At 40.7% G+C, this 13,001-nt stretch overlaps 1 protein-coding gene across 4 annotated transcripts in view; it reads left to right on the plus strand.

Annotated features, from left to right (window-relative positions):
- The first annotated feature begins 269 nt into the window (after nucleotides 1-269).
- The window catches only part of znfx1 (zinc finger, NFX1-type containing 1), a 121,034-nt gene continuing 108,302 nt past the window's right edge, over nucleotides 270-13,001 (plus strand). Inside the window, exon 1 of one of the 4 annotated variants that reach the window (XM_020532912.2) lies at nucleotides 270-626. Coding sequence is in view for 1 of the 4 variants with exons in the window: in XM_048608304.1 (XP_048464261.1) it covers nucleotides 1,170-1,184 (15 nt within the window). In the remaining 3 variants the exon portion in view is untranslated. Of the gene's footprint in view, nucleotides 627-1,104; nucleotides 1,185-1,650; nucleotides 1,748-5,445; nucleotides 5,552-13,001 lie in introns of those variants that run through there. The other 3 variants (XM_048608304.1, XM_048608306.1, XM_048608305.1) reach the window with 3 other exon arrangements.

The following is a 13,001-nucleotide window of genomic DNA, read 5'->3' on the forward strand; positions in this document are numbered from 1 at the left end:
ATCTTCGTATTATCCAAACTTATGAGTACAATAATAATATTGAATGTACATTTTTCTGGTATTGCTTTTTCTGCTTTCACAACTAAAATTTATTTATGCAATGACTGGAGTTTCGATTTCTGATTCGTTTCTGCAACACTTGGTTTGTTTCGCCTGGCAACTGTGATTTATATAGGCCACTTAGCATTTTCCTTTACCAAGATGGGGTTGTCGTCTCCTGCGAGATGACCCTGACACAGGCTGACTCGCCTTTAGCAAGCTGGCCGCCTGGTGATTCAGCCGATCAGGTGACTGTCTCTCATTGCAGTCTTGGTGGTTGTTTCGGATCAAAAAACCCGAGTGAGAAACGAAACTGACGGGGCAGTGATGTGGGTGTTGAACGGATGCATCTTATATAGCGAGAGGGAGAGGACCATCGTGCAGTCGACTGAGGAGCAGAGCCCTCGAAACAAACACCGTAGGAGCAGGACAGACTGAAATCGATGCAATTGTTTTGCCTGAAGTGACATTTGTTCTGTTTTCTCTCTGTTCAAATGGACCCGGTTCGCTTCATTGTTGCCGCCATCGCTTAGTAGCGTTCACCGGGCGTGAAGCTTAAACAGGGGAGAAAGCAGGAAGAAAGGCAGGTAAAGAGCCCCTGGTGTACAGTGGACAAGGAGGTTGGGGGTGACAACCCACCTTATTTTGGTTATTATAGCTAGAGTACCATGAGGAGGTGTAACCATCTGGAAGGGGGTTAGCGATCGCAGTGGGTGCAATTCTCTTCCCCCACCCCACTTGGAGCAGCAGTGACAAGCCAGCCTGGTTCGGCCCTAAATTATTCAGCTGTTCAGGGCAACTCAGCCCGACTAAGTGGAGTCTTCACAGGCGATCCGGAAGTGTAATTGTGTTTGCCGAGAAGTCATTGATACGACTGTCGCCGGGCAGATGTGTATAACCTCCACCCTTTCTCTCCACTTCCCCACACATAACTTCCCCAAAAGTGCCCGTCTTGTGTTATCAGGTGAAGGTGTGCTAGACCTGGTATAGGAGATGTCGCCCGTATCTCTCAATCTGTTGTCGGCAATGGCGGGGAGCGGGGTGGGATGTGGGGGAAGATGGAGATCGGTGACCCATTTCCCAAGCGCCGACCTGTTTTCTGCCGTCTCCTGTGTTTAACCCATTTCAAGATGTTGACTGATTGCGTAAGTGACAATAAGGTGCTTGTAGCTTAACCCAGCGTCCACAGCTAACGGGTGCAGCCACAGGGCGAAATTCCTCTTGTCGCTAATTCATCCTTTTTTTTAGCAAAGTCATTGTGGAGATAAACTGAAATGTTAATTTTGTAACCACCAGAACTTTTTTTAACGAGAGAAAACACTCTCACACTTTGATGTAATTTATCCTCTCCCACCCTCACAATTAATGTTCCAGTCCATGGGTTTTTGGCCCTTTGGGGAATTTCACAGTAAACTGCACAAGTGGAATTTTTTTTTTTCGGAAAAAAACTCATTTACAAGCTATAATAAGCAGGTTAAGCTCGACTGAGAGGGACGGGGAAGTACGTGTGCTGATCAGTTCCTGTTGTGGAAAGTTGACTGACGTTTAAAGTAACCCTTTAATAACCTGCGCTATGCAAATATATTTCAGCTGTTGGACATAGTCAATATTATTGAAATTTGCTTTCGTGTTGAATCAGTGTTGGAAACGAAGAATAGCTCAAAGTTTTGCTGTTGCTGCAAAATGGCAGGAGGCTGATCGTAAAGTTGTAATGTTCCATGATTGTATACTTTTTTATGGTGTGTGTGTGTGGCGGCGGGCAGGTAAAGCAGTTTATCTTTTGTGGTTGGGTGAGGACTATTGCTGTTTGCATTTAATCTAAATGTTCAGCAACTGTTGGTTATACAGGGAGACGATTAAACGTTACTGTTTCTGCCTGTGCAGAGGAAGTGACAATGGCTGCCGCTGCATCTGGCTGATGGCATAACATATCTAGTCAATTTTGTTTTTTTTCCTCCCTTTGCCTCATACTAATATAGCTTTGTCTTGTTGACTGCTTTGCAGTCAAAGCCAGAATTTGACGGCTCCATCGTGTGGTGACCTATAGCCACTAAATCGCGGCGTATGTCAATAGGCTGTTGTGACACGTCTATTTTTCTTTTACTTTTGCTCTCCTTTGTAAATAGGAAACTTGCTAACATTTATTTACTGTTACCTTCCTGAAACCTCAGATAAAGGTTGAATTTTAACCCCATGTTCTTTCATTCTGTTTCAAAACTAAAGCTTTTGCAGGGTGTTCAGCTGCCTATGAGAACTGTATATGTAATATTAAAGAATAGTTTGACAGTGCAGTGATATAAAGGATTTCAGCATATGGGATTGAGTATAGGAGAAGACAGTACCTCCAAAGAGTTTACATGTATCGCAAGATAAGCTCCGCCCAGGACATCTTCCATATCGTGATGGGCGGAGCTTACCTTTTAATATATGCAAACTCTTTCAGGTACTGTCTTCTCCCATGCCCAATTCCATGCACTGAAATCTTTTATATTATTGCACGTCAAACTACTTTTGCACCTGTTATTCTAAGTTGTAAGGCCAGTTCTAGTGCCAAGTCCGTGTGGCTAACAGTACTTACTCATAAATCAAGTCTGTTATTCTGACAAGATGCAAAAGTAGAAATTGCTGGAGAAACTCAGCAGGTCTGGCAGCATCTCTGTGGAGAGAAAGCAGAGTTAACGATTCAAATCCAGTGTCATTCCTTCTGACTTGGCAGGAAGGTTGAAACCTTACTGTAATGTAAAAAGATTACTTATTTCAGTAACACAACTACTTTCCCTGACATCGTTTGACAAAACTTAAGATCTTTCAGGCGAGCCAACATTCAACAGAAACATGGATGCCAGAGAGCATCCTCTGCAAAGGGCATTCAGGGGATCAAAGATTCACAATTGTGCCAGTTTAGCAATGAACTGCAGCAGACCTCTTCCCAACCAAGTCATCAGCCATTTATAAAGTCAGAGACTTGTGGAAGTGTGGAGGGGAGATGGGGTTGTGTTAAATCTATTTGGTAAACCAACTTTACTTATTTAAAACAATTGTACAAATGATTTGATAACAAAACAAGGGCTTGGTGGATATGTTGTATAAGACTGTTTGTACCTGAAAGGGTTAACTGACTCTGAGATAAACTCCACCCCTCAGAATACAAGGGACCTTTCCTGAAAGGAGCTAACCAGTGTTTGTGCCTATTGTTCTAAGTTGCAAGGCCAGTTCTAGTGCTGTGTCCTTCTAGCTATCAGTAATGTTACTCTTAAGTCAAGCCTGATGGTTTCTTGTCAGACAATTATGTCATTCAAATGTAATGTAACTAGCTATTAAGTATTCTGTAATGAATCTATTCTGTTTACCAAGATTGAGCCCGTCTTCTGCTGATGAATTAAAATGGATATTCTTCCCAACTTGCTATCAATAACTTAGACTAATGCCAAAGCTAAGGATTGGTGGCAGTGAATCTACCCAAGGCATCTCAGATAGATCCAGTGGACATGAGCACAATATACACTATACCGATCAAGGAGTGAATTTCATTGTATATACCAATGGGAGGCATTTTTTACCCTTGCCAGCTGAGTTTGAAATATAGTCTGTGCTCCGGATGGGAAGTACTGAACTGAATAGCTACTTTTCGCCGGTTTCTTACACAATTCCTGATGCTGATCCAGAGCAGTTGTGTACCCACACTTCCCTCTATGCTGAAGGTGATGCATGGCCTCTTTCCTGCTAAAAATTGCAAAGCAGCACAAAGATGAAGAGTGGTGTAAAAATGGAACCGATTTCGAGCAATCTACACTGAAAAATAAATTCAATCGTTTAGCGCCCAGCTCAGTGCCTAACAAGACTTGTAGTTTTAATTAACATCACAAATATAAACGTAAAAAGAATCAATTGGCCTGCAATTTCCCAGATACATGGGGTAATCTTATCAGAATTGAAAACCTTGCATTAAAGACTAGGTGTAATATTTACTTTTCCTGACAGTTTTCAGCAACCAGCATAATAATTCATAAATAGTTTCAGACATGAGAATGTCACTATATCCTGACTTTTAAGGAGAAAAAATTCATATTTGGAGCTAGATTAACTTGTAACGGTCATTTATAGAATAAGAGACGGTGTCCTAGATTGTCAATAATGTGTTTAAACTTTATCCTCCATTGTTTAAACAGTTGATTCAAATTTACAAATACCTGCTAAAACTACATTTTATAGTACAATATGATTGGAGTGTGGACCCAAATATTTTTGGCAAAATGCACATCACTGCAATTAAGAACTCATTCAAAGTTTTACTCTAAGATCAAGGCAAAATGGAATAGAGTAAACATGACAAATGCTTATGTCTTGTGAAGGTTACTTTTCACAGCAAAATTGAAAAACTTCCACCTTATGTCAAAGTATCTCGAAATCCTTCATTCACTGAATTTGTGAAATTTTAAGCAAATATTGTAATCGAAGTTTCTAACTCGCAGCAAAACTCTTAATTGGAAAACTGGGAATCAAAGATTAGAATTAAAATGGATAGATAATTTTAAATCTGTTAAATGTACTATGATGGAATGGTGTTTATTAAACTCTTAGGCTGAGCTTTGGAGTCCAGATATTAAAATAAGCATAAACAAAATTTTATTGCAGGTCTCTCTACTTGCTAACTGTGATCCTGTGTCATGGAGAGTGGGAAGATTTTAAAATGTTTTGTCTTGTTCTGCGCATTTAGCTATTCACATCCAGGGTGGATTTATACGTGGATGCCCAGCAAATCAAGTATTAACTATGGAGAGTGGAATGATTTAAGGTTCAGATATTACTTAAAATTATCAAGACAATTAGAGGTATTAAATGTGATCACAGGAGTCCTGGGCTACCAAGAAATCAGTAAGTTTTCCTGTATTCACGAATACTGAGAGTGTTATGTGGTTTGGTAGTGATGGTCTTTCACCTGTAAATGGCCTCACAACACTTGAATAAAACTTGCACATGAGAATTAGCTGCAAGTGTGCTGTATCGGACAGCTGCCAACACCAATGGTACTGCAAGCTGAGAAGAATTGGTATCTTTAGGAGAAGAAAAGTAGGGCTGGGGCAAATAAATTGCAATGGCACTAAATGTACGTAGTATTCTCATCAAGCTAAAGAATAAAAAATGATGCATAACAAATTTAAAACAAAATCGGAAATTGCTAGAAAAACTCAGCACGTCAGGCAGAATCTGTGAAGAGAAAGCAGAGTTAACATTTCGGGTCTAATTACCCTTCAGAACACCTTCTAACTGTGCTTTCTGTCCACAGATTTTGCCTGATGTGCTGAGTTTTTCCAGCAATTTCTGATTTCTAGCATCTGCAGTTCTTTTGTTTTTCATAACCAGTTTAACTTTCTTTTTTCCCATTAAAGCAGATTGATCTTTTTGCAGATTGCCTGGTTAAATAAAGTGTCCAAGCTACATCCTAGCAATGTCTCCCATCTGTCCTGCATTATTTTTCTGGCATTGAAATTGCATTGCAAATATAAGTCAGGTATGATGCGTTTGCCTGCAGTTCCTTTAATAATAATTGTACATATATAATCATTTTTGGAATTTGGATTTTTCTTAAAATAGAGGCAAATGGATTTTAGTTTCAGTTTCATGAAGGTAACAATTTTGCAGTTGTTGACTTACTCACTGAGCTGGTAAGTTTGGTTGCAGACGTTTTGTCGCCATACTAGATAACGTCATCAGTGCACCTCCAGTGAAGCGTCAGTGTTATGTCCTGCTTGCTACTTATGTGTCTTTGTTTGTTGAGATGGGTGGCACCACTTCTGGATTTGTTTCTCAGTGGTTGGTATATAGGGTCCAGCTCTATGTGTTTGTTAATGGAGTTCCAGTTTGCGTGCCAGGCTTCCAAGAATTCTCGGTCGTGTCTTTGCTTGTCCAAGGATGGCTATGTTGTCCCAGTCGAATTGGTGTCCCTCTTTGTCCATTTGTATTGAAATGAATGGTGGTGTTCATGAATCCTGATGGCTAGTTTCCTTCCGGTTTGGCCTATGTAATGTTTTTGGCAGTCTTTGCATGGTATCTTGTAAATAACATTGGTTCAGTTAGTTGTGGTTGTCTGATCCTTTATTCTCGCTAGTAGCTGTTGCAGTTAGCTGTCGGCTTGTGGTTTACCATGATTCCTAGGGGGCGGAGTAATCTGGTGGTCATTTCAGATATGTCCTTAATATATGGTTGGATGACTAGTGTCTCTGGACATGTTGTATCTTCCTGTTGTGTAGGTATTGGTAGACCACACTTTTTGGGTAACCGTTGTTTCTAAAAACGCTGTATAGGTGTTCTTCCTTGGCTTTGCATAGCTTCGAGGTGCTGCAGTGTTTTGTGGTTCGCTTGAACATAAGGCTAACCGTGAGCTCCAGACCAGTGTACAAATGAAGTCCACTCATGTGGATCAGGTACTCCACTACAATAGCAATCATCCCAATACCCGTAAACAGCTGCATCAAAACACTGTTTAAGTGAGCCACAACACACTGCAGCACCCCGGAACTGCGCAACGCCAAGGAAGAACACCTATACAGTGTATTTAGAAACGATGGTTGCCCGAAAAGCATAGTCTGCCAATACCTACACAACAGACCACAACAGGAAGACACAGCACATCCAGAGACACTAGTCACCTTCCATACATTAAGGACATATCTGAAATGACCGCCAGGTTACTCCACCCCCTAGGAATCATGGTAACCCACAAACCGACTGCTACTAACAAAAATAAAGAATCTGACAACCACAACTAACAGAACCAATGTTATTTACAAGACACCATGCAAAGACTGCCAACAGCATTACATAGGGCAAACCAGAAGGAAATTAGCCATCAAGGTTCACAAACGCCAACTAGCTACCAAGAGACATGACCAACTATCACTCATTTCAGTACACGTGGACAAAGAGGGACACCAATTCGACTGGGACAATATAGCCATCCTAGGACAAGTCAATCAAAGACACGCATGAGAATTCCTGGAGGCCTGGCACTCACCCGGAACTCCATGAACAAACATGTAGAGCTGGACCCCATATACCAACCACTAAGAAGCAAATCCAGAAGTGATGGACCCACCCCAGCAAACTGAGATACATAAATAGCAAGCAGATTGACACTTCACTGGAGGTGCACTGATGATATTACCTAGTATGGTGATGAAATGTCTGCAAACAAACTTACCTGCTCGGCGAGCAAGTCAACAACTGCATCAACGACCCGAGCTACAAATCTTCTCAAAACCTTGAGGTAACGGTTTTATTTTAAAGAAGTGAGAAAGCCCCAGCAACCGAAATACGTCATTTCGAAGAAAACCTGTGATTCAGTCATGTGCCTAGCATACCTGTGGTGTCAGTTGTTATGTATACTTCTGAGTTTATGATAGATAAGGAAAACAGGCCACAGGCTACTAGTTTAGTTTTTGACTTAGTTCAGAAGAATCAGGAAACCAGCTTCCTCCGAGCAGAAAAAGGACAAGAGGCAACTTTTTTTTTTACACAGAGTGGTTCATGTGTGGAATGAACTACCAGAGAAAGTGGTGTATGCAGGTACAGTTACAATTTGAATGAGTTCATGAATAGGAAAGGTTTGAGAGATATGGGCCAAGCGCAGCCAGGTGGGACTGGTTTAGTTTACGAATATGATCGGTGTGGACTGGTTGGACCGAAGGCTCTGTTTCTATGTTGCAAGACTCTATAAGAATCAGAAAGATGGTCACTCTAGCAAAAAAGGACTTAGTTTGTGAAGTCTCCAAGCTGTGACAAGTTTTCAAGTTGTCAGAACTGAGAAGAGATTTAGCCATCAGGACTGGAAAGAAGTCATAAAACTGTCATAGCAGCTCGAGGAAAATTGGAAAGAGTCAGTTAAGTAAAGGAAAGAGTTGAGATAGGTGTGATATTTCTTTGGGATTTGAGAATGTGTAGAGGATATTGCTGAGAAACAAGTCAAAGCTTTGTTTTACTTTTTAGGTTTAAAATTCTCCGAATTTGCTCATACTATACACAATAGCTATTTTTCTTTTAAATTTTGTGTAATAAATTTTGGTAAGAAAATTTGCAGTCTCATGTGAATATATTCATAGAATTGTAGAATTTCTACAGTATGGAAAGAGGTGTTCAGCCCATCAAGTCTGCACTAACCTTCTGAAAAGCATCCTCCCCAGACCCAGCACCAACCATATCCCAGTAACCCCCTGTTTACACTGGCTGATTCCCCTAATCTGCACATCCCTGAACACTACGGGCAATTTAGCATAGCCAATCCACTTAACTAGCACATCTTTAGACTGTAGGAGGAAACCGGAGCACTTGGTGGAAACCCACGCAGACATGGGGAGAATGTCTGTGTGGAGTCGCACAGTCACCCAAGCCTGGAATCAAACCCAGATCCTGGGCACTGTGAAGGCAGCAATGCTAACGACTGAGCCACCGTGCTGTCCCTTAGTGCCTAACCACCAGAGTGAGTAACTATAAAATCTGAATGTATGTTCTATCGAGCCAGATTTCACTCTGGAATCTGACATATCTAGTCAGACTTGTGGGGTGGCAGTGCTGTAGTGGTAATGTTACTGGACTAACAGGCCAGAACCTCAGCACAATGTTCTGCGAACATGGATTCAAATCTCACCATGGTAGATAGTAATATTTGAATTCAATAGAAAAAAAAAGCTGGCCTGATGTCACTTTAAATAAAATCTAGTTCGCTTCTGTTCTTCAGAGAAGAAAATCTGCATCCTTACCGGGTCTGGCATCCACATGATTATTGGTCCACACCAATGTGGTTGACTCCTAATTGGATAATTAGGAACGGGCAACAAATGCTGGCAGTGACACCCACACCCCATGAATAAATATTAACAAAATACAAGTATTACCATCAGCTATAAATATTTATTTTATTTGAGTTGCAGTTGCAAATCCTCATGACTCCATGATCTGATGATTGATAAAAACCGAAAGAACTGCGGATGCTGAAATCAGGAACAAAAACAGAAGTTGCTGGAAAAGCTCAGCAGGTCTGGCAGCATCTGTGAAGAAAAAATCAGAGTTAACGTTCCAAGTTCGGTGGCCCTTTCTCCATCTTCAGAGGAAGTTCTGATCTCTAGGACACAGCTGTTAGCAACCCTAGAGAAAAATCACAGGACAAAAATGATTGTTTTTCATTATGTCTTCCAGGATTAGCCATTTCCTTAACGATTTTCTCCGGCACAGCAATAGCACTGGTATCTACCTGGCAATATGGAAAGTTGCTCAAATATGCATCTGGATAGGTACATGAATAGGAAAGATTGACAGGGATATGAGCCAAATGCTGGCAAATGGGATAAGATCAGGTTAGGATATCTGGTCAGCATGATGAGTTGGACTGAAGGGCCTGTTTCCTTGCTGTATAAGTCTACGACTCTGTGACTCTATGTCCACAAAAAGCAGGACATATTTGATATATACATAATTGCTTATTAATGTTATGAATCACAGTCATCAGCAAAGTGATTGAATGGGTCATCAACAGTGCAATCAAGCTTACTGATGCCCAGTTTGCATTGTGCCAGAGCCATTCAGCTCCTAACCTCATTACAGCCTTGATCCGAAGATGTACAAAAGAGCTGAACTTCAGAGGTGAAGATAAAAACGTAAAGAAGACTGTTCTTGACATCAAGGCAGCATTTGATCATGTATGGCATCAACGATGTTTAGTGAATCTGGAGTCACTGGGAAATTGGAGGATAAGTTCTTCATGAGTGGGCATCAGTCTTACATAAAGGAAGATGGTTGTGGTTGTTGGGAGTCTATAATTTCAGTTCTGGGACATCGTTGCAGGACTTCCTCAGGATCATATCCAAGGCCCATCATCATCAGATGCTTCATCATTAAGATCAAAAGTGAGAAAGTTCGGTGATGATTATGCAATATTCAGTACCATTTGCCTTTCTTCAGATGCCAAAGCAGCACGTGTTCATCTGCAGCAAGACAATATTGCTACAAGACAATCTGGGCTATGGGGTAAATGACATTCATGAATTGTGGGCAATCCTTGAATCCACATTACAGGAGGCATGTGATTGCACTGGAGAGGGTGCAGAGGAGATTTACCAGGTTGTTGCTTGGGCTGGAGAGTTTTAATTATAAAGTGAGATTGGATGGACTGGGATTGTTTTCCTTGTCCTTGTAGCACATGAGACTGAGGTGGGACATGATTGAGATGTATAAAGTTATGAGGGGTATAGATAGGGTAGACAGGAAGGAACTTTTCCCTTTGGTGGAGAGATAAATGACTGGGGGCTGGCATAGATTTAGGGTAAGGGTCAGGAGTTTCAGAGGAGATGTAAGGAAAAAAAGTTTTCACCCAGATGGAATCTGGAACTCACTATCTGTGAGAGTTGAGGAGGCAGAACTCCTAATAACAGTTAAGATCATTTAGATGTGCATTTGCAACGCCAAGGCATAGAAGGCTGTGGACCAAGTAGGGAAGATGGAGCTAGAATATTTAGGTGCTTGTTTTTGACCAGTATGGACTCAATGGGCTGAAATGCCTTTTTGTAGGCTGTAGACCTCTACGACTTTATGACTGTCTCCAACAAAATACAATGTAACCATCTCCTCTTGGCATTCAATGGCATTACCATCACTGAATCCCTTACCGTCAACATCTTGGGAGTTACATTGACCAGAAACTGAACTGGATCAGACATGTTAATAACTATGGTGCTAGAGCACTCCCCACTTGCCTGGATGGCTACAGCTCAATCAACACTGAGAAAGCACAACATCACCCAGGGACAAAGCAGCCTGCTTGAGTGGCATCCCACCTACTGCCTTCAACATTCATTCCCTTCACCACTGATACACAGTGGCAGCAGTGTTTGCCATCTGCAAGGTGCATGGCAGGAACTTAACAAGGCTCCTTCATCAGCACATTCCAAAGCTACAACCTCTAACATTTAGAAGTGCAGCAGAAACATGGGAGCATCATCACCTGCAAATTCCCATCTAAGCTAAGCACCATTCTCACTTGGAGCCATACATTATCATGAGATTAAAATCCTGGAACTTCATTTGTAACAGCATTGTGGATGTAACTACAACCCAAATTGCTGTGGTTGAAATAGGCAGCTCATCACCAGCTTTTCAAGGGAAATTGGTGATGGGTAATAAATGTCATTCTGGCCAAAGACACCCATTTTCTGTGAGTGAATAGAAAAAAAATCATTTGAATCTTCCTGTATACCAGATATAAAAATATTGAAAATGGGGATAAATAGCTGTTTGGCTGACAGTCGAGCATTCCCAATAACAATGTAACCTTCAGAAATACTTTTAATCACAGTTGCCAATCATAATTCGAGTAGCTTTGTTTTGCATCAAAATATTTTGAAGAAAGGAATTGCACTGAATGTTCATAGTTCTTAAAAATATGCAACACAAATAATAGCCATGTTAGGACAGAAAATGAAATAGTGAAATAATCTTCTAGAGAATCTTTTTAGTTTTATGTATAATGTTTCATTGTAATAAGTATAACTGGGTACATGAACTTCAGTATCTTCTAGCTATTGTTTGTAGTAGGGTAAAACTGTGCATGGATTTGAGTGTTATGTTACATATCATTGCAGGGATAAGAGAGTAATAGCTACTGGAGATGAAGGGTGTAGACCCAAAACGATGACTTTCCTGCTGCTCTGATGCTGCCTGACCTGCTGTTTTCCTCCAGCTCCACACTGTATTGGCTCTGACTCCAGCATCTGCAGTTCTTGCTATTACTGGAGAAACTTTGATTACTGCATAAACCTATCCCAATCAACAGCTTCTTGTGCAAATTTATTAATGTAGAGTGTCATGACTACACCAGGGAGTTAAATTATTGTTTTGTTTTGAAGTGTTTTGAATGTGGCAATTAAGATCACCATGTGCTGGAAGAATTCAAGTGTTCCCTTGCATCATATTGTGGTGATCAGTTTTGTAAAAATCTTGTTTCTTTAACAGTTTTGCCTTCCACACGAATTTCAGTGATAACACAATCAAAGGATTTAGTCATCACTATTGATTATTATTTATTTACAAGGGTCTAAGGCTGAGGAAGCTTTTTATTATGGTGCTTGAGATCCCAGTCCCTGCTCATTGACATCAGTTCTTCTAAAGCTGTATGTTGCTGCAATGGATGACTAATAGTCCAGTGGTGAACTAGCTGAACTCATCATCTGGATGACAAAATTACATTCGTTCCATGATCCTGTGGCAAAAGGACGAGGAAAATGTCATGGCTTCTACTCTTATTACCAATGCTAGAAAGTGCTTGGCAGCACATCGGGATAGCATTGTAATGTGGCCAAATAACATGGTGACATGTATGATTTTGAAGAATGGCAATTAATTGAGGTACTGGAGGATAGCCAGTGTTTTGCGGAACCTACCTGATCAGTTGGCGTTCTAACTAAACTGTTAAATAATATTTAGCCCATGGAAGGCACACTCCAAATATTTGACTCTTGCTAAGTTACGGAACTGAACTCACATTCACATTAGGTTGCTTCAGTTGGCTAGTAGGTAATCTTTTAATGACCAACTCGATTAGAAGGATAACATCAGACATGATACTTTTCCTTTTCTACTCAAACCATTGGCTTCAGGTGAATTAATGCTGGATCACAGAATTTCTTTCACTGAAACACTGCGACAAATGAAACCCATATGTTTTGTTGAAACTTGCTGCCCTTCTATCAGTTAATACCTTACATTGTTTGTTGGTGAGGAATATACCTATCTACAGCTTCCTTTCAACTTTGACATTTTCCCCATGTTATGTTGGATCATCACAATGCTAGTTGATCATTCATTCACATCAACCATCATTTTTGGATTTGGTAGATGGTGTAGAGCTGGAAAACCATCTCCATTCATTCAGACTGGGAATCAATATAAATAAATATTAGATAACAAGGTGTAGA

The sequence above is a fragment of the Rhincodon typus genome, chromosome 19 (assembly GCF_021869965.1).
Source record: "Rhincodon typus isolate 14 chromosome 19, sRhiTyp1.1, whole genome shotgun sequence".
NCBI lineage: Eukaryota > Metazoa > Chordata > Chondrichthyes > Orectolobiformes > Rhincodontidae > Rhincodon > Rhincodon typus.